Below are 27,282 nucleotides of genomic sequence, written 5' to 3'. Positions count from 1 at the left end.
CCATATAAATACCTTTAGAAAAGACTTTAGAACACATAAATTTACATTTGATGTTAACAAATTTGGAGTCTTTCCTTCGGTCACCATCAGTTACTTTGCTGCCCAAATAGGAAAACTCAGCTACTGCTTTCAGCGTTTTATTTCCTACTCTTCTTCCCTGAGTATCCTTTACCGTAATTCGATAGTTGAGACAGATTTAATTCGAGTTATATGGGTTATTTAGCTGACAAATCCGGCATTTTCTAGGTACTCATTTCGCCAATTTTATATTACAAACGAAAACAAAAAATGAAGTGCTATTGCAGTGAAGTATGGAAAAAATTTCATTTCCATGTATTCGTGAAAATACCTTTGAAATTATGAAACAATCGTACAAAGAAATACGCGTGATTTACAAATGTGTAAGTACGGTGTCCCAGACAGTTCGTGTGCACTGGAAGCAGTTCCTTCGCGTGTCTACAAAACGATTATGTAAACGTCTCTATGGCAACGCCTCATTACAGCTTTGTAGAAGGCTTGTTTTCGCCTACAGCCGTTCGCGCTTTTCAGCGGAAAACTGTCATAACCGCTTCCAGATACCAGGGATTTCCTTAATTTCACTCGACTGTAGGAGTGTCTTTGGAGTAAAGAACATACGTATTAAAATATAATACATGTTGAGGAATTTTTTCACATATCTAAATGTTTATGATGTCATATGTGTTTTACTATGATAGGTAAGTGGTTCCTGCTCCCACAGCGACTGTTGCCTGACAGAAAGGGACTTGTGTACCACGTTTTATTGAAATCGGTCTAGTAGTTTAGGAAGAGATGAAGAACGTACGCAAGCGCGCACACACACACACACACACACACATTTTATAATACTTATAGATACCATACCGTCTTTTGCAACTGTAGTAAAAGTGTTATTAATACGAAACGCGTTTGTCTTTATTTGAAAGCGTTTTCAGTGGCCGTTATTTCCCTTACGTCACTCTTAACGTTCTTCTACACATATGTGTTAGATTTTTGTACATAACACTTCCACTGACACGATATATATTTACGTTTCCATGTTGTGTACGTCCACTGTCATCTCGTCATTTTCTGTTCTAGGTACAAAAATGTTTCAAGTGGCTCTGAGCACTATGGGACTTAACAGCTGAGGTCATCAGACCCCTAGAACTTAGAACTACTTAAACCTAACTAACCCAAGGACATCACACACATCCATGCCCGAGGCAGGATTCGAATCTGCGACCGTGGCGGTCGCGCGGATCCAGACTGCAGCGCCTAGAACCTCTCGGCCACTCCGGCCGGCTTCTAGGTACACGAAATGGCAGTGGATCTACACAAGATTAAAACGTAAATATATTTTGTGTTGCTGAAAGTGCTGGTTACAGAAATCTAACACATAGGTGTGGAAGAACGTTAAGAGTGACGTAAGAAATAAAAAAAATCTGACCACTGAAGATGCTTTACAATAAAGTGAAACGCTTTTGGTCTTAATAACACTTTTATTACAGTCGCATAATGCACTATTAACCTATATAACTTGTATAAATAGCCGGCCGCTGTGGCCGAGCGGTTCTAGGCCCTTCAGTCCGGAACCGCGCTGCTGCTACGGTCGCAGGTTCGAATCCTGCCTCGCGTATGGATGTGTATGATGTCCTTAGGTTAGTTAGGTTTTAATAGTTCTAAGTCTAGGGGACTGATGACCTCAGATTTCAAAGTCCCGTAGTGCTTAGAGCCATTTGAACCATAAGTGCGACTGCCAAAAACAGGCCACAGAACAAAGTTGACAAAATGTATATTTAATTCGTCCACATCACTTAGGCTTTACTTTGATGGTTTTGGTCTCATAACCTGTGTGCAAGACACTATCGATCCCGTTCAACTGCTCTTCCGAGCCCCATGTCTTATGTGACAGAATTACAGTCTCCTGGGCGAACCTCGAAGTTCCATTTTCTTCTCCCTGAACTTTACTTCCTTTTCCAAATTTCTCTTTGAATTCCTTCACGTCATGCTCAACGTACAGACGGAATAACATTGGGGATAGACTACAGCCCTCTCTCAAGCCCTTATCAGCTCTTGCTTCCCTTCCGTGTTCCCCGAGTCTTAGAACTGTAGTACCTGTCCTGGCTAAAATCGTGCGTTTACTACGTCTCTATCAGCTATAAAAGTCGTTGGCTCTTTAAACGTTTTGCAGTCCATTTGCAAACGCAGCGGGACATAGACGGGACCCTCCAGAATGCTTGCGGACGCCAGTTAGGAGTGAGCGCGGCGCAGCTGCGGCGTCTCCTTTGCTGTTGACCCGTCGCCTCGCTATCAGCCGTGCTTCACAGATTACGGCGCACACGTCACACGATAACGTGCTCCTTTTTTTTACTGTAGCTTCTCCAACTTAATCCGCGCACTGACTGCAACTCCTCGGGAAATCGGCACTAACCAATTGTGTCACTGTTTTGTTACTAAATGTAATCACCTGTCACATTTTTTTAACAATTCACATTCGAGAGCTCAGATGGCAAGCCACTAATAAGAAAAGAAGGGAAAGTTGAGAGGTGGAAGGAATATATAGAAGGACTACGCAAGGGAAATGAACTTAATGACAATATTATAGAAAGGGAAGAGGAAGTAACTGACGATGAGATGGGAGATACGATACCGCGACAAGAATTTGACGCAGCACTGGATGACCTAAATTGAAAAGAAACATTCTTTTAGAATTATCGAGATTTTAAGGAGAACATGCCACGACAAAGCTATTACACCTTGTGAGGAAAATACAGAATATGTGACAGGAGAAATACCCTTAGACTTCAAGAAGAATGTTCCGAAAAAGGTAGGCCCTGACAGAACTATATGTTTAATAAGTCGTAATAGCAGATTACTGACAGAACTTTACAGAAGAATAGAAAAACTTGCACAAGCAGACCTCGGGGTAGATGAGTTATAGGAACATAGGAAGCTATACTGATCCTGCGACCTACCCCGGAAGGCAGACTGAAGAGAGACGTTTACAGAATTTGTACATTTAGAGAAACTTTTTGGCAGTGTTGACTGGAATACATTCTTTGAAATTCTAAAGGTAGCAGGCATAAAATACAGGGAGCGAAAGATTAGTTACAATTTCCACAGAAACCAGATTGCTGTTCGAAGAGCTGAGGTGTTCATTCTGTCCATTGGCTAAGTAGAAAAGGAAACCAAGGAGAAATTTGGAATGGGAATTAAAATTTAGGGAAAAAAATTAAAAGTTCGGTTTGTTTATGAAACTGCAGTTCTGTCAGTGACGGTAAAGGACATGGAAGAGGAGACAAACGGGAATGGATAGTGTCTTGAAAAGAGTTATTAGATGAACAAGGTTATTAGAAGTAGTAAGACATACGAAAATGAAACTAGGATGATGTAATCTACTCGAATTAAATGTATCTGAAACTATTTCCCAAGATTAAAGTTAAAGTGTCAGTACCGCCTCGCGTGACTACGTTTCCCCGGAACTCAAACTGTCCTCCCCGGGCTCGGTCTCTACCAATTTTTCCATTGCTCTCTAAATAGTGCGTATCAATATTTTGCAATTTGGACTTATTAAACTGATAGTTCTGTAATATTCACATCTGCCAGCACCTGCCTCTTTCGGAATTGGAATTATTACATTCTTCTTGAAGTCTGAGAGTATTTCACTTGTCTCACATATCTCGCACACGACGTCGAACAGTTTTGTCTTGGCTGGCTCACCTAAGGATCTCGGTAATTCTGAGGGAATGTCGTATACTCCAGATGTCTCACTTCGACTTACTTCTTTCCGTGCTGTGTGAAATTCTTCTCACAGTATCATATCTCATCTTATCTTCAGTTACGAGGTAAAAATGAATTAATATTCTGGCTTAACCCTCCATTATTGTGGCGCGGCCTCACAGACCGAATCCTTCAACATTGTTGATTATTTTTTCTACCAATAGAGTGTGCGAGCTAACCTGCCGTTTACCTTCCTCGTTCACGTTGCTCTAAGCGCTACGATTTCGTTTGTTTGGTAGCGGCTTTTGTATGTGGAATCGGCATTGTTCGGTGCCGAAGACTCACCACACTAAGTCTGTAGTGCTAAAACATCCTTGATTGTTAGTTAAAAGGCATGTTTAACTTAGTATCTATGCAGTTTGATGAGCCTCTTTGTGCTCTTATATAGTCGTAAGGCTAATGGACTTGTTATGGATTGCTCACGTATGTTTGATTTAAGCCTCCATTTTTAAAGGACACATTAATAACAGACTCGGAGGGACTGTGAATGCCATATATGTACATCAAAACAAAACAGGAATACGAAATACCACTACAGAAAGTGCAAAAAAAAAAAAAACGTAAGTCTTGAACTTAATGTAGTTTTGTGCAAGGACTGAAAGTGCAGTGTGTGAAATGATTGGTTTCTGTATGAGTATTTTTTTGTTTTCTTCAAAATTTCTTAAATTTATTACATATTCTGATGTATATTGTGTGCACATGTTCAAAAGTATTGCTCGAATGTTCTTAGTTTATTGGTTCTAATCTAGTATATGTCTAATTGATCAGAGAGTTCAAAACTATTTGCTTAATGTTTACTGCCACATTTACTTATAAACGGTCCCTAAGATAAAGGGAAATGAGTGAAGGACAGTTCTATTCTTGTTTGTATTTGAAATACTAATGAATTTATATAAGTTTGACACTGCATCGTTGGTGGCGATCTGAAAGTTATATTATTCTTGAAGACTCGAGGTTGCCAAGATCGCTAGCAATTCTTTTTATTAGAATGACAGGTTTCGACAGATCAACGCTGTTGTCATGGGATTTTATAACATTACTAGTTGTACATGGTTGTTACAATATTCAAAGTCACGTAGTGATGTTGCGTCAATAAAACGTGGCAGGGAACATTAGCATGTCACAAATAAAAAACACATAATTAAAACATTCAGCACGTTGTGCTGATGTCCCATCATACACTGCTCGTTTGACACCACAACAGCAACTTGACACTACACCACTACAGCCGGTATTACACTATCAAATTTCTTTATCAAAGATTTGATCAAAGATGTGATCAAATATTCGTCAAATATATTTGACAAAGATCTTTGACGTGGCGCTAAAAAGTCAAGTTCAAGATGGCTGACAACAACAACTTGTTATTAACCGCAGCAGTTGCATATACCACAGTTCCACTGTGTGCACATGTGGAAGAGAAGCGGAGAAAAAAGAAGGAAACGTACCTAGGTGAAGCCGTGGGTTTTACGACGACACGATAAATACATTCAACAAAACTTGTCACGTGAGCTTACAGTGGATGACGTCAGGTCGTATATCAATTACTTAAGAATGGATGAGCATACATTTCTGTATGTGCTCAGTGAAGTGTATCCTCAAATCACAAAGCACAATATTCACTTAAGAACTGCTATATCTGCAGAAGACAGGCTCACTGTAACCCTTGGGTACCTTGCTACAGGAGAGAGTTAGGTTAGGTCAGGTCAGGCCTCCAATCTTTTTTATCTATTCTTGTATTCAGGGTGCCTCACGTTGTAAGGCGCCTCATCAGCTTCATACATCTCTCTTAATTTTGTAGTTGTCGGTACACACCAATTGTATTTACCGGCAACGTTTATAAAATCACTACAGATGACAGAACGCTACAGCGATGCTAGCGCTCCACGTGGTAACATGTCACATTGCAGTGAACAGAAGACAAGCGACTTGTTTGATCAAATCTACAGCGAGGCCCTAGATTTGATCAAATATTTGACGATAGTTCCCTATTACACCATCAAATTCTTTTGATAAAGATATTTGACAAAGATATTGGACAAAGAAATTTGATAGTGTAATAGTGGCCTATGTGACTTTCAGTATTGTAATAAGCATGTACAACTAATAATGTTACAAGATCTGACGATGACAGCGAAGATCTGTCGAAACCGCTCATAGTAACTAAAAATAAAAATAAAAAATGTGCTAGCGATCTTAGCAAACTTGTTCAGATTTATTGATTTGTTTATTGTGTTCGCCCGAGGGACCGGCCTCTGCAAATTAGGAACGTTAAGCCACCACACTAGAGAACGGTTAACAATGCGACGGTGTGGTTTACTGAGGTGTTACGGAGAGTTGGGGTACCGGCTGTGAGGGCAATTTGTCGAGTTGCGGCGAGTCGCATGCTCGAGACTGAGACCGGCCAGAAGCGCCGGCGCCAGAGTGCGGAAGTCGGGAGCGATCTCGGGCATTGGCAGAGCGGAGTGTGTCACGTACACGTGAATACGGGTCAGCGACCCGAATTATTTCGGTGGCGGCGGAGCGGCGGTGCGCGGCGCGGCCGGCCGGCCGGAGCGGCGGAGTGGGCGAGGTAGGCTGCGTGCCGCCTGTTGAAAGCCTGGCGTCACCCTGTCTGGGCCGGCGGCGGCCGCGGTCGCGGGCGCTGTTGCCACGCCGGCGCGCGCCGCGCCAGACTCTGTGTCGCCGCTCGCCCGCTCGCCGGCCATTACTCGCCGCTGCCTGCTCCGGCGCGCATTTCACACCGCGCCTCTGCCCGGCCCGCCGCGTCCTCACATCCGCGCCCGACGCGCCTTTTCCGGCCGCGCATTCTTTCGGTTAAAGCGACAACGCGGCGTCTAAAACTCGTTTCTCCCCCTCCACCGCGCGCCTCCCCCCCCCCCCCACCCCGCTGCCGCCCTCTGAAACACGTCACTCATAGTTCGGATTGCCGTGAAAAATCCTTCAGTGTAGCCTAGGTAGCCGAGGCGGAAGGATCGGAGCGCAGCGTACGGGGAACCAGTTAGCGTCCGTGTGTGTGTGTGTGTGTGTGCACGCCAGACAAGCGAGTGCGGAGTTTCCCAGTTTTCTTCCGCGAGCGGGCACGTGCGCGGTCAGTGGGCGGCGACATTTCTCCGGAGTTTCCCGCTAGCGCAACATGGCGCCGGATTATCTCGAGTTTCCCGCTCGCAGAGAGGAGGGGGACTATCTCTGCCAAGAATGAGGAGGGGAGCTGCGCCTTAGTCGAGTGTCGAAATCGCGGCGGCCGGCTGTTCTGTATGATCGCGCGGCGAAGCACTGCTCCGACAGCATGGCCCAAGGGCTCGGCCGGGAATCGGCGGAGCAGCCGAAGGTGAAGGACTTGCACGAGAAGAAAGCGGCCGGGAAGACACCCCCGCGCGACGGTCGGGTCGCGGGCTCGCGGAGAATTTTCGCGCCGCAGTTCAAGCTGCAGGTGTTGGACTCGTACAGGCAGGACGCGGACTGCAGGGGCAACCAGAGGGCGACGGCCAGGAAGTACGGGATCCACCGGCGCCAGATTCAGAAGTGGCTGCAGGCCGAGGCGTCCCTGCGCACGTCGCTGGGCCCCGCGCCGGACGCGGCCTTGAACCTGAGCCCTGCGAGACAGCGCGACGACGACGCTCAGTTGGCCCGCCCGCCGCCAGAGCGCTCGGACGGCGAGCCCGAGATCGACGTGGACGTGGACGGCGACGACGAGGACGACGACGACGACGCCGACAGCGACGACGGCGACGACGACATCGATATTATGTCGGTGCAGGAGCCGGACCAGGCGCTCGACTTCACGAGCGCGGCGCTCAGCAAGCGGCGCTCCTTCTCGCTGCAGTTCAAGCTCGAGGTGCTGGACGCCTTCCACGCAGACCGCGCGTGCCACGGCAACCAGCGCGCGACGGCGCGCAAGTTCGGCATCAACCGCAGGCAAGTGCAAAAGTGGCTGGGCCAGGAGGTGGAACTACGCGGCGAGGCCGCCTTCCGTGGCGGCATGTACCGACAGCGCCTCGGCCGCTGGCTCGACAACGACGAGCCGGAGTCGACAGCCGCGAGTCAGCACTGCTGGGACCTCAGGAAGAGGAAGCTGGACTGCGATCCCTGCGACAGTCTGGCCTGCGCGAAGAAGGCCCGTCTGGAGGAGCCGGAGCCCCTGAGGCCGGCGCACGAGGTCCGAGCCGACGTGTGCGTCATCGGGGACAACTGCGCCTTCCCGCGCGTGCCGAGCGCCGACGTGCAGGAGACGGCGCTCTGCCTCAAGGTGGAACGCCGGGAGTCGAAGCCGGAGCCCGCGGAGCGCGCCCTGGTGTGCTCGGTGCCGGCGCTCTACCCTCCCGTGCCGCCGTACGTGGCCGCCCCCGCACCCGCCACCCACGCGCACGGGGGCTGCTGCTGTTACTCGGCGCGCATGCTGGCCGTCTACCACGGCTTCGTCACGCACCCCGATCACCTCTACCCCCTGGATTTCAGATCACCACCTCCGCCACATCCGCCGCCTCACAACATACACTTATTCAGGTGAAACAATTCTTCTTCCGTCGCCATTCTCGTAAGCTGCCCTGTTACTTACAGACTAGCCTTAGAGAACATTTTGTAGTGGTTGTCTCCGTAATATCACTCACGTAAGTTCACCAGTTCACTTAGCGTCAATGCTACTCCCAGTATTTGGCATGCACATCAACATCACTGTTGCATTCACAATGTTGTAGGCAAATTCTGCAGCGGTAGTAGCTGACTTCATTGTAACACAAGTTTTGCGTGGGAAGTTTCGGTTTTCTCTCTTCTTACAGTACCATCTATTTTACAAACGTACTGATTGTAATAGTTGGGGTCCATATCTGACGTACCTGTGGGAATCCATGAGATATTATTCGAGTACAGTACTTATAGTGTAGTATAATAGTATAGTGTGATCCTTAGATATACTGTAGATGTGCTATTTTGGAATGCGATAGATGTACGAAATCGTACCTAATTCGGGAATGTTACCGTCAATAAAATAAGGGGATTACCTTGACAGTTTACTTGTTTCTTCTCTCTTTATGTGTTTATTTCCTGAAGTACTGCTTAAATTCAAAAGTAACTAATAAAATATTTCAGTTTTTGTGGATTGAACAGAAACCAGTCGATGTACTCAACCGCTAATGTTCTGGTAAATGTCTGAGTGTAACTGGTGTTTGGCCGTTGGAATTATGGGTGAAAAGTGTTTGATGAAATAATCCCAAACGCGAGACAATATATTTGATACATAGAAACGTTCGAGGCTGTTTCAAATGACATAACAGGTCACGGAATATAAGGTTATTCTGTTCTGTGAACAGACTGAATTAGGCCTACTGTTTACCTGATAGGCTGAGATGTGTTCCTTTATTTTCGCTCGTAGTGCTTTTTAAAAGAAACTGTACTCTATGGACCACATGAACTAGTTCATATTTTACTTGTACTGTTGTAGACTTTAGCATTTTACTTTGAATTAAGTTACTGTACAAGCCACAGATGTGCCAAGAATATGGTAAACATTGTGGTAGTTCGTGTTGTTACATTACGGTATGCTTACTACAAAGCCCATAGAAAGCAGGTGTGCCTTTCAGTATCTTAAAATTAAGAAGTGTGCCATAGATTTATATTTCTTGTTTCTTTATGAACGCTACAAATCTATTTATACTGCATTGTTACTAAGATTATTAAAATGTCTAGTCCTCTATCTAAGCCGTTGGAAGATCAAGTAGAATAGAAATGATCTTTATTCCTTCAAGGGTAATCAAATGTGTATTTTTAGATGAAGCTATTTTTCGACTTAGAACATCAGCATAAATGTTTCAATTGTTGATACCAGATTCCTAATATACCGTTACAAATTAACAAACGCTTATGGATGGCCTTTTCGTGTTGATAGGTACTTAATGGAAGAAATTTATCACTCACATATTTAATTATGACGCCCTTTTTCGACGTGACTTGCGCAGTTCACAAACCGAAATTTTTATAGAGAAACTGTTTACAAATGAGGTCTATTTGTTGACTTCTTGATATGCATAAAATAACACAGTTTTTGTGCGATTTTTAAAAACTCGGTAGTATCACATTTTAATTTTGTATATATATATATCCTGTAGTTAAAATGATCTGTGAATATCTGTAAATAGTTTAGGCTTGTAAATAAGTGCTTGTGTATATCTGCTGTAAATAATTACTCTTGTACAGTGGATACAATGAAAAATTTCACTGCATATTGTTTCATTGCACAGTGAAATTAAACATGTGCCAATACTCTCTTGTGCCTTATTTTGCTGTTAGCATGCGTACTGATGTCTTCCTCAAGGTGACTGGATGTGATAGTTCTGTGACCAAACTCCGTATAGTTTATAAATACAAATAACAGTTTGTCAAGTAATCATTAGACGTTTTTGGAGTCTGTACTGAGATTTTAACGTAAATTGGGTCCATTAAGGGCGTATGTTGTACTTGAGAGCGTTATCTGTTTTGTTGACTACATTGGACTACATTTTGTTGAAATCGGTCATAATACTCTGGAACTCACTACATTTTTCGCTTGTTACAGTTTTTCTCTGTGCCTTTACAGCTGTATGTATCTGTCTTTGACATAAAGCCGATTTAAAGTTAAATATTCTATGAAATGTGCAACACGGGTTGTTAGGACCACTAACACTATTTAAGCGAGTGAATCCTTCATCAGCTACATTCACATTCAACAATTTTTACTGAACCTGTTCCTAAAACTCCAGTACTAGTAATTAAATTCTGAAAGATATTTACCATGTTACTGGTTAAAAAAACCGATGTATTTATAAATAATTGGAGTGAAATAGTAGTATTGCTTAAGAGAGCAGACAGTTTCAACCGAATTAAAAAAGCTTAATAAACGACTTTGATGATGTGTCAGAGCTCCACAGTTTGTTCCTGAATGTTTGCATTATAGAGTAGACGCTGCAACAGAAATTGACAACAGAAAGCATTAACAAAATATACGCAAGTGGCAGAATACTTCTTTAAAGTGCCTTTATGACATGAGCAATATTCGTAATTGTTACTTTTCTCTAGCTTGTATTTCGCTAAACTAATGAATTGCTTGCAGTTTATATACAGTTCATATGTCTTACTTTTCCAAAACTTAATTGCCTATGACACTGTTGTTCGCTGTTAAATTATGGGCAACTCTGCGTTATGTGGGATGTAGACAATATTTTTCGTGGCTTGACATTTATTTGTTGTTCCTTATTTTGAATAAAATTAAACGTTGAAGTTTGGAAAAATTATTTTAACGTGTTGTAAAAAATGTTTACTACTTGTAAAGTATTCCAGTTTCAAAGAAAATGTTTAACAGAGTAGCTCTATGTGGCATATTTATATGTTTGTTTATTTTTATAATGTTTTCTATAATGTAGCATAAACATATTTTAAGTAAATATGAGACTTATTTCATAAATTTGCGTTCAAAGTTTTTGCAACATACCTTGATATCCTACCTTGTTTCTATCTTCAGTATGCATCCTGACCCTTTCAGATCAGATTACTTCGAAACGTACGTAAACTATATTGTAGTGCCTTCAATCTGAAAAGCTTTTATTTCGACTAACTGGACTACATTAATATCAATGCTCACGTCGTTCTCACAGATACATCTGACTTTTTTTTCATTTCTGCATACTGGGAATTTGAAAGTTAAGATTCAGTTCCGGAATATTTGCGAAACCTTCTAACCTTCTCCATGTGACTGATATATGGATTATTATGTGCACTGCAAGTGTGAGCAAAATATACAGGAACCACGAGATTGAAGTGATCAGAAGTTTTTAAAATGTTCTACATGTAATAACGCCACTCACTGTTAACGACTGCTTAAAGAACATGATTTATATCAGATCTGTATTTTTAAACATCTTTCAGTTCATAACTACATCTTTTCGTACGTGGTCTTAAACGACGTAGCTGCAGATAGTTGTATTGTTACAGTTAAAGCGTCTTTTGACATCTTTCATGTAGCCGTGAGTGTATGGAAAAATAAATTATTGTGAATTAGCTGCCAGCAACTAAGCTGATGAATAATTTAAATCATATCCTTGACTGCTGTTATCGCCGATACGTAAGTGTAAGATCATTTTCAGATGCTGTAGTGCTTTTATGAGAGATAACATTGATTGCATTGTTAAATATTTCTTCGTGCCAAGATGTCCTACAGAAAATAACATGACCCAAATGTTTCACCTGTACCACAGTATTCGCTGATAGACGTTTAACGATAACACATCTTACAGTACTGCAATTTTTTGGGGGCTGTATACGTATTTTGGCACAGGTGAAATATTTGTGGGTGAAAGTAATATTTCGGTTTTAAGGGGCTTGCACAATGAATCAAGCTTGAGATCCGTTTAATACTGCCACTGAGGCTGTAATAACATTTTACTATTTGTTTCTGATGATCCAAAATTATGTTGCTGATATCCATGATGTGTGAGCTTCATTTGTGTGTATGCGCACACGCCTTTGTGTGTGTGTGTGTGTGTGTGTGTGTGTGTGTGTGTGCGCGCGTGTGTGTGTGTCCCCACTCATAACTGGAGAATAGTGATTCCATGTACTTGTTGTCATAGGTCTTTCCTGATTAAATTGTAAGAATTCATTTCAGTGTCTACGACGTTTGTGCGGACTGTGTTAATCCTAAACTTACCCGTTTGATGGTCGTAACCGAGATAAAGCAACGATCGCGAAAGTGACCGTGCCCTGGAGTTCAATTTCCTTTATTATACTGGGAAATGACGTATCTTTTATTTCAGAACATTTCCCCTTTCATGTAGGTGAACATTGTTTGGTCCTTATGTTCTGCCGCACCAGTTACAAATCACAGGCTCAAATAACAAATTAATCATGTGAGACAGTCGCTCTCCTGAGACTTTTGAAGACTAATGAGTTTGTAGGGAAGGGAACTAATGGTAACTTCTTTTGGTTTATGGCTCTCCTGAGAACTATTTGTCAAAGAGAGTAGTCAGTGTTAAACTTCATGGCAACAGTATTGAAAGAAATAGGACCCTTCAATTGTTATTACTGCTTCGTTATGCGCGTCCAGTAATTACGGAATCAAATGAGGAACTGTCTCCTCGCCGGCCGGAGTGGCCGTGCGGTTAAAGGCGCTGCAGTCTGGAACCGCAAGACCGCTACGGTCGCAGGTTCGAATCCTGCCTCGGGCATGGATGTTTGTGATGTCCTTAGGTTAGTTAGGTTTAACTAGTTCTAAGTTCTAGGGGACTAATGACCTCAGCAGTTGAGTCCCATAGTGCTCAGAGCCATTTGAACTGTCTCCGCTCTGTTTCTCTGCCGCAAGTGGGCCACGCGGAAATTTTGAGGAAATAAAATGTTTGCTGACACACTAAGTAAAAATAATTTATAAATACATTTTTCACAGTCACCCGCAGAATTTTTTGATCACAGTTTCTCATTTTGCTGCGTACATCTGTATGAATTCTTAGTAGACATATTTTTGAGCCACGCTTAAGTGTGCATATAAAGTAAGAACCCTTCAAATAATTGCCATCCAAGTTCGTAGAACTCAGACGCAGAGTTGCAGAGGCAAAATATTAGATGAATATGATGTGGAGTTACTTTTTATACAACGGTTCTAAGAATGTGTTTTATGTGTAATATAACTTACGTCAACAAGTCGAATTATAAAGAGCCCGATTCAGTTCATGGTGCGACCTGTTGATTTATATAGTGCATGATTTCACTTATTCATTCAGACGTGCACAGAACAGAACTTCAATACGTGCCCAGAAGAGTCCCTTAACATATTCTTGCCAAATCTCTTGTTACTGATCCGTCCCAAGAGCTTTTACTGTAAATTCAACTTTAAAATACATTTAAAAAGTTCAGCTTATCATATGCAGCAAATTTCAGCAGAAGATACGACACAAACTACCAGCCACATTTGTCCACATCATCCGAAAACTGGCATTGATACGTAAGTATTCTCTTACTACGTTATAAAATGAGCTTAAACATAGATTTTCTTGTGGCAACAGAACTAATAAACTTCGGTAACTTGCCCTACGTCGTCCATGTTGGACTGTTTTTGAGGAAACTGCGACTGTTTTGACAATAAAAGTTAAATTAAAACAATCTATATGTGTCGGTCACTTATTTTCTCGGGCGAAACGCGTCGTGGAACTGTTTTATTTGAACTCTTATTCGTTAACTGAGTAAGATATATTTTATCATGTTGATGGAATGTATGAAACAGCGTTTGTAGGACAGTAGTTGCGCTTGATTTGGCAAGCATAGGCGAATGATATCCATCTCATCCTCTTTACCCGAGTTAATAATGAATTAAATGATGACGAAACACCTGTTCAAAACCATTTTTGTCGTGAATTACCAGGAGTAATGGAAATTATTGAACGCGTACAAAGAAAAATAACTATTCTGTCGAAATTGTATGATCTGAACAGGCAGATACCTGTAGAGAGGCTCGGAGTACCTTAGAAGGAAGTTATTTTCAAAGTTCTGAATACCACTTTTCAGTGAAACGTGGATGAACTAGCGTTCATTGGCGTAACTGAGTTCCCGCGGTGGTTGAAGTCTTGCGCTAGGTTTGTCTTGCCCCTAGAAGCGAAAGAGACGTAAACGCGACTCATTTCTTGTAAACTCTAGAATGGTTTGAGAAAATTCAGGGTTTATGCGCGTGGGATCCGGCGGCCGAAATTGGTTTACACCGATAATTCTACTTCTTCAGTCTTAATAAAGATGCCGTCAGTAGCCGTCAAGAATATTTATGAAAAACGATAGGATGCCTTCCGAAGTCGGGTAAAATGTGTAATTTACTCATGTCGACGGCTCCGGTCTAGGCACTGAAAAAAATTCAGTCTCTGTAGCTGTCGGTGAATCAGAGAGATAAAAAAAGAGCATCTAACACTCGTATGGGTTTCGAGATACAAAAATTACGCTGAGACCAAGAGCGACGTAGTGAACATTTAAAAAGCGAAATTTCTTTGTATTACTAGTGCAGTGAGAAGGATTCCGTGTTATAGTAACTTGCGGCACATAGGTGTAGCTGCAGATGTGGTCTTAGCGATGTCACAAACAATCTGACGTTGTGGCTTATATCGTTGAGAAAACGTCCGCTCTGAAGTATCGCTTCTATTTAAGATGACGCAGGCGCCGTTTCTCAGAGGCTGCGTAAGCATGGCGCCACTGTGGTTAAATGCGGCTCCTTCCTGCCCTTCTCCCCCCTTCCCCCGTCTACCTCCCGCATCAGCTTCGCCACGCATTAACGGAAACAGCCCTCTGGCCAGACAGAAGAGTCATAAGAGACAGCGTTAGGGCTAAGTGAAATAAAATTTCCCACAAAAAATAAACCCCCCAACTCTATTGTGTGATTTTATTGGTATCTGACGTTTTAAGGTTTAAAGTTGCGATGTTATCACGACACGTACTCTGCACCGGGCTGCCACTGTAGCAGTCCACTCTCTAGGGGAATAGAAAATGGCTTTAAAGTCTCTGTTCCTATTACAATCAAACAAAAATCTGAAATTCAATATGAATTTGTTGTCTATAGTGTCTCTATGTCAGAAATCTATTCTTAATTTTAACTGTCGCTCTCAGGAGCAGTCCAATCCGCACGCTGTTGAAGGCGAACTAATTTAAACAGGACTGACTTATAATGGGCAGCAATGTTTAGACAAAGTAGCATAAATAGCCGAACATTCTTTAATATTGGGTCAGTTATCCTGTTAATTAGGGGAGAGTGTAGTACTTTGAAACTCTTCTCGGGCTTTCGCCTATAGCTGGCCCTGCAATAGGGCTTCGATTTATTTTCTTGCTCCGTTTTGAAAATCCGGTGTGGCCAAGCGGTTAAAGGCGCTACAGTCTGGAACCGCGTGACCGCTACGGTCGCAGGTTCGAATCCTGCCTCGGTCATGGATGTGTGTGATGTCCTTAGGTTAGTTCGGTTTAAGTACTTCTAAGTTCTAGGGGACTGATGACCTTAGAAGTTAAGTCCCATAGTGCTCAGAGCCATTTGTAAGTGAAATCAAATTAAAAAGAAATGTTATCAAAAACCATTTACAAGTTAAAAGCTGAAATAGAAGCTGTCGACAACTAACACAAATATCCATTTTCGAGACAATGAAAATTTTTAAGTCATTAATGAAACACAGTTCATTTGCAAATATGTAACTAGTTTTTAAAATGTACAGAATTTTGTTCACCATAAAATTCTGAAACTGAAAAGTTAATACGTAACTATGTAGAACTCGTGCTATTTACAAAAGCTCTAGGAAACGCAATCTCATGTCCCACAACAGAAACGGTGGAAAATGCCGGAAACTGTTCGTGACGGGATCTGCAGGTGGTTCTAAAACTCAATCACTTGATTTATCCACCAGAAACAGCACTCTCCCCTATACCTCGTACAAACGTGAAGCGACAAATCTAAAATATACTTGGAGCCTGTCTTCTTACATGTAATCCGTAAACCAATCAGTCTTTTGAAAAGAAGCGCAAACTGTAAACTCTTTCGTGACAAGAAAGACAGCTTTTATCACTTAACACAGCTGCCATTTCGTACCTTCGCATCTTGTCATAAATTAGTTTTGCATATTCCTCTGCCGCGCTCCACTAAAACTGCATCAGGTTTACTTTAGTTTCATTTCATTCCCGGTCTCATGTTTCCACGACACCTTACCTCTTCTTGCGATGGGAGATTTTTGTTTTAAGTTTGATGTTTCTCTTCTCTTGGAATTTAGCTGTAATCAACAGTGGAAATCCAGTAACTGAAACATAAAAGCAACTATAAAATAGTGTATACACTTGCATTACAACTTCAACGAAACTGAGGCACTCGTGCGCCAACATATTACGCAGTTATCAAATGGTCGTGTAGTTACAGGAACACAGCTTTCGTTCTGTCAAAGATACTTCGGTGCTGTGTATAGTACTATATCAATACAAGAAACTCAAGAGAAATATTTTGTCAGTTGCTTGTTTGATAGTATAAGTTTGTCTTTCTGGGACTGCGTTTAAATCTTTCGGTCTCTTAGAATACCGAAAATGAACCTATGCATTTTATTATTGTTCTTCAAATAGATAAAATGTCTTTGTAATTTCACATGGAGGTATAATTTATTTTTCGTAATTTTTTCCGTTTTCCGTCGTTCCTTAGCTGCTTCACAATTCATGGAGGTATGTCCCGTCTGTGCAACAAAAAGAATAGGACTTTGTCTTTTACCACACGCGTTTCGTTTCTTTTTATTTATGAAACATGTTCAGTGGCTGCAATATACTTTTTTATAAGTATAATAAATATATTATGTAGTAGTTACAATATGTTACTATGTTACATTGTGTCATGTTTTTCTCTCGGTTTTCAGATTATATACAAATTCTGTAGCACAATTTCGTGAGGTAAAACTGGCGTTTGGTGTTACTTACGATTTCTTGTGTTGTTAGTCCATAGTCTGGTCCTAGAGGTGTGTTTATTCGGTCCCCATGACTAGCTGCCCGATTTCCGGTTTTTTTTTCATCCAAATTTATTACAACACATCACTCGCAATTATCGTTTTGTGATCAACATGTGTGTGTTTACAGTCTGTAGTAATGCCAATTGTCGCTGTGTGTTTATCTTTCGTCTTTTATATGTGCTGTATGGGTAGTTTGATAGTTTTTATTTGTTTTTTGTATGTGTGTGAATTTTGTTATGTGTAAATGTGTCGTTCTTTGTGAGAGCGTTTTTTCTTTTTGAGTGGATATTTTTGTGTTTGTGTGTGTGTGTGTGTGTGTGTGTGTGTGAGAGAGAGAGAGAGAGAGAGAGAGAGAGAACGAGAAGGAAGGGGGAGGAAGATTCATTGATTATTTGCTCTGATTTTGTTTCAGATTTCTGTTTGTTATTGTTTTAGTGACTAATATGATCAATGAGTTATTGCTTATATTGATTTGGTCATTAATCGCGTTATTTTCCGTTGCCGGGGCTCTTTGTATGTGAGAGTTTTCTTGCAGTGCCGAGAGTTTTCTGTTGTGATTGTTCACTCTATTAATTTTCATGTCATGTAGAGTACGTCGCGTATATTAAAAAACAAACCGCTTTTGATTTACGTAATGCTGGGAAAACGACACAGTAACTTAAAAAAATTATTTTCGCCGGGCATAGAGCACTACTGCAATTTTAACCGTTTGTGCGTGTGTGTGTGTGTGTGTGTGTGTGTGTGTGTGTGTGTGGAGGGGGGAATGAACTTGTATTGCAGAGTAAATATCAGTGAATGCAATAACTTACAGTTGTAGTTATGCATCAGTTTCCAAAAATAAGTTTTTCATTTTACTTTAAATTATGATAACTGTTAAACTCTTGGGAAAGACAAAGGCAGCATACTTGAGTCCCGTGGAACATGCCAGACTGAAATGAACTCTACATATTCATGAAAATGAAGTCTTAAGGCTTATAAAACGTACAAGAGGACCAGAGTAAGAACAGCAATGTTATTTAGCACCATATCACGTAAAAAAAGCTGACCGTGGAAGTGTTCGAAACTATGACGAGGAAGAAAGTAATATCCATGAGTGCTTGTTCATCAACACATTTCATGAACCCTCATCCACGATATGGATAACAAGCTATTTTTGTGTGTCATGGAACTGCATACGACGTCGTAGATCTTTTAATTTCGCTTTCTATTCTTAACTGAAGAGTTATTGTTACCTTACTTAGCCTACTTCTCGTCTTACAAAAGTTTTAAGTGGGCATCGTGTTACAGTCCGTGGAGGTATTTGATTTACTTGGCAGTAACCACATTGGGACCATCATTACAGGAAAATTATTTTTTTGTTTTGGGTCAGTGTCGTGAGAGAATAGGCTTGTAGTAATTTTTAGCGGATTTTGTTTCAAATGTGATGGAAAATCTTTTCCATATTGTCAATAAACCACAATTTTTGTCTAGTTGTTGTTGCTGATATCGATACAAATCATGATACGAATGTTAGTGTATGAAATTCTGAAATACCTGTGTATGAGTTATTAAAAGGTAAAAGCGTTCCGTGTGTCCTTATTGGCGAAGAATCTGTTATTACAGCAAGGTGAGTAATTTCATAGAAGCACTATTCCCAGACCTATAGCTCAATGTATATATGTGATAAACAGAGTTTCTTTTCTGAGTGTAGTTGCGTGAGCATTTTCTTGCAGTATACTTCCTGTTACTGCTTGCACAAATTAATTTCAACGATCGAAGAGAAACAGCTTTGCCTGAGATAACGTATTAAACATTTCTTAATCTAACGATTGTCGTAGGGTACTTTTCGAAATGGAAGACAGTGTAAGGTCAGAAAACTCAGTTGCCGCAAAACGCTCCTGTATGGCAAGACAATTGCACTGGAAGTATAAAAAATGTGGAAAACAGTTTAGTACGCTAGTTACTACAGAAAAAAACGGTTGAAAATATCATGCCTAGCTTGGACTTTCACGTTACACTAAATATACCTCTTGCAGAGAAAAATATTTATTGTCTTTTACAACGCACATGCACGTTGCTCCTCTTATCTACGTTTTCTCTCATCTACACATTCTAAATTTCGTCGTCTTCTAGGTCTCTCCATGTCTCTTTCTATCTAGCCACTTCCGTTTGATTTTCATCATAGTCATAGTTTTGTGTTCTATTCCAGTCTCTCCCTGATTTGTTTGATTGTTGGCCAAATGTCTGACCGTTGCGAAAAAACGCGCCCTAGAAATTACACAATGAATTTTTGTCCGGATTTTCATAGCCAAAGGATGAGTGTGAAATGGACAAACGGTTTATCAAATTAAGCAGTGTGCGGCCTAGTTTTGCGAGAAATAGCTTAAATACTTGAAAGTAATCATGGCAATTAAGGAAAGTATAATTAGCGATTTTCGGGAAAATTTTTGTCAGAATTTTCATAGCCGAACAAGGAGTTGGGAACTGACAAATGTGGGGCATCAGATTGTCCAGTGTGAGGTCTAGTTTTGAAAAAAAAATTGTTACTTGACCTAAGAAAAACTTAATTAGTGATCTGAGAGAAAATTGGAATATTTCACGAACAGTTGCTGCTAGTTATGTAAATTAACTTTGCGGATGAGAAGTTACATTGGTGTGATACTTAGCTGCAAATGAATTTTTTTTTTAAAAAGGTCATATTTTGTGAAATGATTTCTCTAAAAGTAAGAAATGAAATATACCAGAGAAACTTTGAATTATGCTCAAATCAAGTTTTCAGAATTTTGTTTTTGATGTGTTTAATTAATACCATATGTTATTTCTCAAGCAACCGTGACAATAGTCTTTGAAATAGAAGTCAATATAAATTCCACCTTCTATCGTTAATAACTTATCAATTACTGTGATTCTTTGGCAAGGACACTGAGTTTTCAGATGAAATTTATTGCTTATGTTAACAATGTGTACGATGCTTCAAAGTTCCGTTTACAGTTAAGGCTCTCGGGACGTGCCACTAACACAGGTTCAGGACGAACGTGATCAGAGAATCTTCTGATAACTTGTTGAAGGACCATTTCCATGCAGGTCTGAATAAATGAGTAATGCAATAAATGAAAAATGCAAAAGTCATACGTTATAATCTTTATAGAACATTTTTTAGGAACGTCCTACAAATGTAAGTCATTCATCCTGATATCTGACCCGCATTTTGTCAGTGTTCATTTATTTTTTTGCATGGGTTCCACGAATTTTGTGGGATTTCATATCGCACCCCGGCAAGAACAGTGACACAGCTCAAAAAAGCAATACTTGAGAAAAATCAGTTTAAAGAATTCTATGAAATTTATATTGAAATAGTAAAAGGTTCCTTTAAATATCAAGTCTGTAATTTTGGCAGTAAATTCCATTATAGACCATACAACAGTAATGTGGACATGTAGCTCTGTTTTTGTCGATTGTGAAGTGTTATCGGGTAATTATTAATTAGTTGTTTGAGTTGTATCACTTTTATTGTTTTTCTAAAAACTTTTTTATTTTTGTTATGCCCCCTCGTGTAATACTTTTGCCACTTTTTCGCCCCGTGTGTGTGTGTGTGTGTGTGTGTGTGTGTGTGTGTACTGTAATATGGTACGCCGTACGAACCTCCATCAGGCAAAATTAGTACTTAAGTTAAAAAAATTAAAAAGATACAAATTCTCATTAGACAAGTACGAAATGCAGAATAGTACTTTGTGAGAATTAGTACTGTTTGGTGAGAAATATCATCTTCATCTTCTCTTCTGGTATTAGGCAGGAATTGTCTGTTAAGGTACCCATCTCTGGTGGGGTCTTCCTCTGTCCCTTCTCCCATGGCACTTATAATTTCTTGCCTTTAAGGGAAGTCTCTCACTCTCCATTCTTCGTAGGTGTTCGTTCCATTTTCTTCCGTAATCTCGAACTATATCATTGAGGCTAAAGATTTGCAGTTCTTCTCCAACATCCCGATTCTTAGCCTGTCTTCTCTTGTGCAACCTTTAACGCCCCTAAGGAATTTCATTTCTTGTGTCTGAATTCGGCTTTCCTTCTTCTGGATAATCACTCAGGTCCCACTTCCATAGAGCAGTGTGGGAACTGCAACAGTTTTGTAAAATTTAATTTGAGTGTCTTTCCTCGTTTTGTTTTTTAGGTTTCTGTTAATTGTTCCTCATACCCGGCTGAATTTACTAAGCTTAATTTCAGTATCTCTGCTGTAGCCATGTGTCATTTCACATCCGAAGTAACTGAAATGGTTTACTTGCTCTAAAATCTTCTGATCTATCACTATTTTGGTTCTGATTGGTTCTTTCCCCATGAAGGTCATTGTCTTAGTTTTTTTCTGTTGAAATTTGTATGTTAAATTTTGCACTTATTTGTTTTAGCAAATAGATTCCTTTCTGAAAGTCATTTTCCTTGTCTGCTAGGATCATTGCATCATCAGCATATAGTAAATTATTTAAAAGAATGTTCCTGTCTAGGTAGATGCTTTTCCGAAATTCTGATTTCCATATATGTGTTATTTCATTAATGTAGATGTTGAACAAAGTTGGAGAGATGCAGCAGCCTTGTCATACCGTTTTGTTAGTTGATATCTCATTAGTTGTTTTACCATTGAGATCCAGAAAGATATTTTTGTCTTGATATAAACTTTTATCGCATTTACCAAATGCTTTGGATATCCACGATTCGTCATTATTTCCCAAAGTTTCTATGTATTGACATTCTCAAAAGCTATTCTAAAGTCAATAAAAGCAATGTGTGTTTCTTTATTATATTTTCTCCGTTTTTCTATTATTTGCTGTAGAATAAAAACTACATCTATTGTGGAGCGTCCTTTCCTAAAACCAATTTGTTTCTCGTGCATTACTGCTTCTGCTAATCTTAGCATACACCTTTTATGCTGAGTCCAGTAAATTAAGTGAGGAATATCAATAAGGAAAAATTTAAGGGACCCAGTTTTCGAAAGCATAGAATCATATATAATGTAGGAATACGTTCCCCTGCGAAAAGGGATTCAATATGAACTTTCCTTATAGCAGGAATTTCCATTTCTTTCTTGTTCACTGCAACGCACGAAATTTTATAATATTTACAACAGCTGTAATCGTCAGAACAGCGTTACTTCTTTCAGATATGTGACCGTTTCTTGAGGACATTGTAATGTAAGATACAGACTCCGTAGAAACACCGCCATTGTAAAAATCGGTGATATTAAAAATTATATTTGACTCACCTTACGCATGAAATGTGTCACAACTTAGAATGCACCATTCTACTTGAATGGCCTATAAACACCTCTCAGTAGCAACGTTGAAGGGAAACCGTTCCTGTAGCGATGAATTGTGAAGTAGCCTACAACAAAACTGACACTACTTGCGAGATAGAGGAATCAGATTTTTCGTGCACCTTGGAGCACGACACACGTATCTTTCAGTGACATTAGCTACACATTGTTGTTTCTTACTTTTATAACTTTTCTTGCCAGGGCGCGATGTGTTAAGGTTTTATTTATTTAAAAATTTAATAACTAGTTTTAAAATAAATATACTACTTTGATGAAGGAAAGCTGCTGTGTTGGTTAGTAATGGTTGATGAGTTTTGAGTGTTATGTGAAATAGGTTTGATGGTGTACTACAGTTTACATTTGAAAAAAAAATGCGATTGATACCTCCCATCGTAACTCCTCACATTCACAATAGAGATTATCTCGATCGTGTGAAGATAGCTGGAGAGTGATCCATGATCCCATGTGAATTATGGAATTTCTAAACTTTTGATTTGTCTTAACCCATTTCTGCCTGAATTATTTTTTTCTTCTGATTTCTACAAATTAGATATTCATGTGTTTATTGTCATCAAAGAAAAGCAATACAACAATCAAAACAAAAAATAATGAATAACTGAAACAAAAATGGGTGTAAGATATATGTCACGCTAGGGAGAACATAAATTTTAGGCACAATATATGACAGCAAGTAAAATAATACACTGTATGTGATTTACATCAAGTTCAGGCGACAGTACTCACTTCCTGTGATATGGCATAAAACATTCTATGCACAAACCCACATCATATTTCCAGCACATTGTTCTTGTGGTTCCTTTGCAGTTTTCTGCCGCACAGCATCTTCTTTTTTTCTGTGGCACCATGGCTACCAGATGATTTGTTTCATCATATCTAATATCATGCAGCACCCTGTCTTGCTTTGAATTACCTGCAGGGCGTCCAGGACCTCTTGGTACTGCAGCATTGGAAGTCAGGTAACATTTCACAACGTAGCGCCGGAAGTGCAGCTGAGGCATATTTTTCTACGAAGAAGTCACCCATTATGTATAGAGATACCTAGAAGCCATGTAAAAATTGGCCACCACCATTTCTTTCCTCTGACACTCACTCTATATAACGCTACATTTTCATCCATTCGGTCAGTTCCTCCCATATTTTTGTTGTATTCTCCAATTACTCTAGGTCGAGGTACAAGTATTCTTTTCTTCTCTTGTCTAGAGTATCAGGCAACGGTGCTGACTGGACTGATACCATGGCTTGTGGAAGCAATTGTTACTGTAGAATTATCTAGCCATCTGGCAACCATTATTCCACTTTCCTTGCTGCTCTTATAATCAAAATCTCCTCTCTTATTCCTTTTGGACATAGTGTTAGAAGGTATGAGATGACACTCTTTAGGCAGACGATTTTCACGAATAGTCCCAGTTGCAAACCTCGTTGCTTCAGGTAAATGTTTGTTAAAATAAAACCTGTAGGGAAGATGTTTGTTCTTTTCAGGAAGAGAATCGTTCATTTGAATCAAAGGAGTAGCACATTTTCCAAATGCTTTCTCATAATTTTCATTCCTCTGAGGATCAGCTCCTTGGTATATTTGAAAGTCCACTAGATAACCCATGGTTGTGTTTAGAAACCATGCTTTGTAACCAAATCTAATGGGCTTACCTTTCAGAAACTGTTTACATCCATGTCTGCCAAAATACTTTATCATGCTCTCATCATAAGACAAATCCGTCTCAGGCTGAAAGTGGATGGTTCAAATGGCTCTGAGCACTATGGGACTCAACTGCTGTGGTCATAAGTCCCCCAGAACTTAGAACTACTTAAACCTAACTAACCTAAGGATATCACACACATCCATGCCCGAGGCAGGATTCGAACCTGCGACCGTAGCGGTCGTGCGGTTCCAGACTGTAGCGCCTTTAACCGCTAGGCCACTCCGGCCGGCGCTGAAAGTGGAGAGCAAATTTTTTCTTAGCATATTTATTAATGGAAGAAGTTTCCACATTCTATCATTAGTATCTATTTTTGTGTTGTCACACGAGTGAATGAATCTCATAATTGTTTAAAACCTGTCCCTTCTCATCGTGCTGTGGACCACTTCATTTCTCGTGTCCAATCTAGAATCCCAGTAATATCTTCTGCTAGGTAAAGGATTATAGCCAGAAAGAATTAGAATTCCTAGAAAACCTTTTATCTCTTCATATGTTATTTTTGGATCTGAGCAGTTCTTGAACGAAGCACACTTCGTCGATTCAGTGAGAAGAAATTCAATTACTTCGTCGTTCCAAAATAATCGGAAGCACTGAACTGGAGACAAGTTTCTGTATTTACTATAATCACTCTCAGGAAATACAGAACCAACACTACGCAGATCGTCTTTTTTCCAATCTCTGATTACAGTTTTTAAGATCTGTGACTTTTCCTGTTCATCTGGTTTATCATCAGGAGAGAAATTAATGTAGGGTTCACTACCTAACCAGTTTTTACTTGCTAAAACCACTTCTGCACCAGCCTGGAGTTTCCTTGGTCCAAGATTATTGACGTTTCCTTCCCCATCTTCTTCCCCATAATCTTCATCCGAATCCACATTAGCTTCAGGAGGTTCAATAAACATATCTGTTGCATCTTCTTCTTACCCTTCAAGAATAGCCAGGATCTCATGGAGAGGTAGACCTGTAAAGAGAACGAATCGTTGTTTTCACTGTTTTGCCTAGCATGACATATATGTAACACAAAATTAAAACTGTATTTGGAGCCACAAAAATAAGAATTGCATTTTGTAGATAACCATTAACATAAATTTCAGTACTATTAACATTATAATCAACCATAATTTAAACAAATTGTATTATAATTTGCGATAAAAAATAATACTTGCTTCTTATTCCAAGACATAATCTCACTCAGAAAAGTCTTCCGTACTTGAAGCACCAGTCACTGACCACTTAATGCTTGCAACTGACTGAAACCTATCTTAACATGAACAACAAAGCCTCCTTATCTGAAAGCCATACAACAATAGCCACTCCAAACCCAGATATTGTTGCCAACGACAGAAAACAATGACAGGCTGTTCCGTGACATATGTGTTACGCTAGGCAGAAATGGGTTAACTGTGCTGTAATACCTCAGTGTTTTCTTAATATTTAAAAGTTTCTCAAAAATATTTCTCTTAGGCTTTCATGTTGATGTCGCCAGTTGTCGGCGAATCTATAGTTGCAAGGGAAATCACACATACGATGTAATTTTACATACTTCGCACACACTAGAGTCGAGTGAGTGATAATTAACCAAGGAGCGAACAACGTACTAAACTACATTATTCTTTTATATAAGCCTTCTTAAATGTTCACTTGTCTACATTCTGATGTAACAGCCTTCCCTGTGGGATATCTGAGGATCCTGTCCCACATGTATGTGACCACTCGTTTTTGCATGCAACAGGTTTCTTTACAAATGATTGCACGCTTTTCACGAGTCACAAAGACGACAGTTTGTTTCATACTAAAATTTCGACTGTACAATCTGCCTTACTTACCAATAATTTTCATTTTCGTGATTATCTCTCAAGCTGAAACTTCTCGTATACGTATGGTCTGCTGCCTAGAAACTGCAGCAGACTGTAGCTTTTCAGTGTTTTTTTGTAAGTATTATTCTACATTTTTATTTAGTAACGATTTGCAGAGAATAACATTTCGCGGCTGATTCCCTAATTACTACGATAACAGCGCTTACTAACTAACTTAAACTGCATGCTACCCTAACTGCGGCACGCCAAGTTACACCCCACTACATGTGTCAATAATATTATTAGTACCGTGTTTTGCATATTTTGTTCTCAATCCATAGGTTGGTGTGCAACAATTCTCGTTCTTCGTTTTTGCCCATATCCCGCAAGCCCTTCAGTTTAGAGCACGTTGCCAATTTCAGATTTCGTTTTATCTGCCTGACTTACTGAAATCTTGGTCTTCCTCGTGGAATCTTGCTTGGCGTTTTTCCTTCTATCAGTTTCACAGCGACGGGGCAGCGTCTGTATATGCGTCCAACTCATCAGTCCAACCATTCCCTGATAGACTCCAATAACATTTTCTTTCATATGTTGTTGAAAGTTTCGTCACTGGTCACTATCTTTGTGCATAAAATTATTATGACTTTTCTTCAAAAAAGCATTACCTAATGATTGAACTAATATCTTTCGATGTTAGTAGCTTCTTCTTATTTATTGCGGTCTTAGCTTGCGTAAATAAATAAATGTTTTTTCGTAACTTGTTTAAAATATGTAACATTAACATATACGCTTTTAAACACACTGTTTGGTGCATGACGGAGGTTACTTCGTGTACCTGTTATTTCCTCCTTTCCAGTTCCAGTGACGAATGGTTGGCGGGAAGAATGATTATTCGTAAGCCTCCGTGTGAGCGCGAGCCTTTCTAAATTTACCTTTATTGTCTTTTCGCGAGATATGTCGAGGAGGAAGCGCTATATCGGTTGACTAATCTAGGAACGTACGCTTTCAGAATTTTAACGGTAAGCCACACTGGGGTACACAACGTCTCTCTTAGCATGTGCCATTTGAGTTGAACGAGCATGCCCGTGAATCCGTGAACCTTTCGCGCTCACTAAATGAACCTGTGATGAAACACGCAGATCTTCTTTGAATCTTCTCTATACCCTCCATCAAACTTAACCGGTACAGATCCCAGACTGACGACTCATATTCCAGTACCGGTCGAACGAAGGTTTTGTGAGCTAAGTCCTTCGTGA

The 27,282-nt window shown here is 40.3% G+C and overlaps 1 protein-coding gene across 1 annotated transcript; it reads left to right on the top strand.

The window, feature by feature from the left end:
- Positions 1-6,640: 6,640 nt before the first annotated feature.
- LOC124722096 lies at positions 6,641-11,169 on the top strand. The gene has a single exon (XM_047247294.1). It carries the CDS (start codon positions 7,070-7,072, stop codon positions 8,288-8,290), a length of 1,221 nt encoding a protein of 406 aa, XP_047103250.1. The 5' UTR covers positions 6,641-7,069; the 3' UTR covers positions 8,291-11,169.
- The last annotated feature ends 16,113 nt before the right edge of the window (positions 11,170-27,282 follow it).

Source organism: Schistocerca piceifrons, chromosome X (genome assembly GCF_021461385.2).
Source record: "Schistocerca piceifrons isolate TAMUIC-IGC-003096 chromosome X, iqSchPice1.1, whole genome shotgun sequence".
Classification (NCBI taxonomy): Eukaryota; Metazoa; Arthropoda; class Insecta; order Orthoptera; family Acrididae; genus Schistocerca; species Schistocerca piceifrons.
This window is presented reverse-complemented; position numbering and strand designations above follow the sequence as displayed.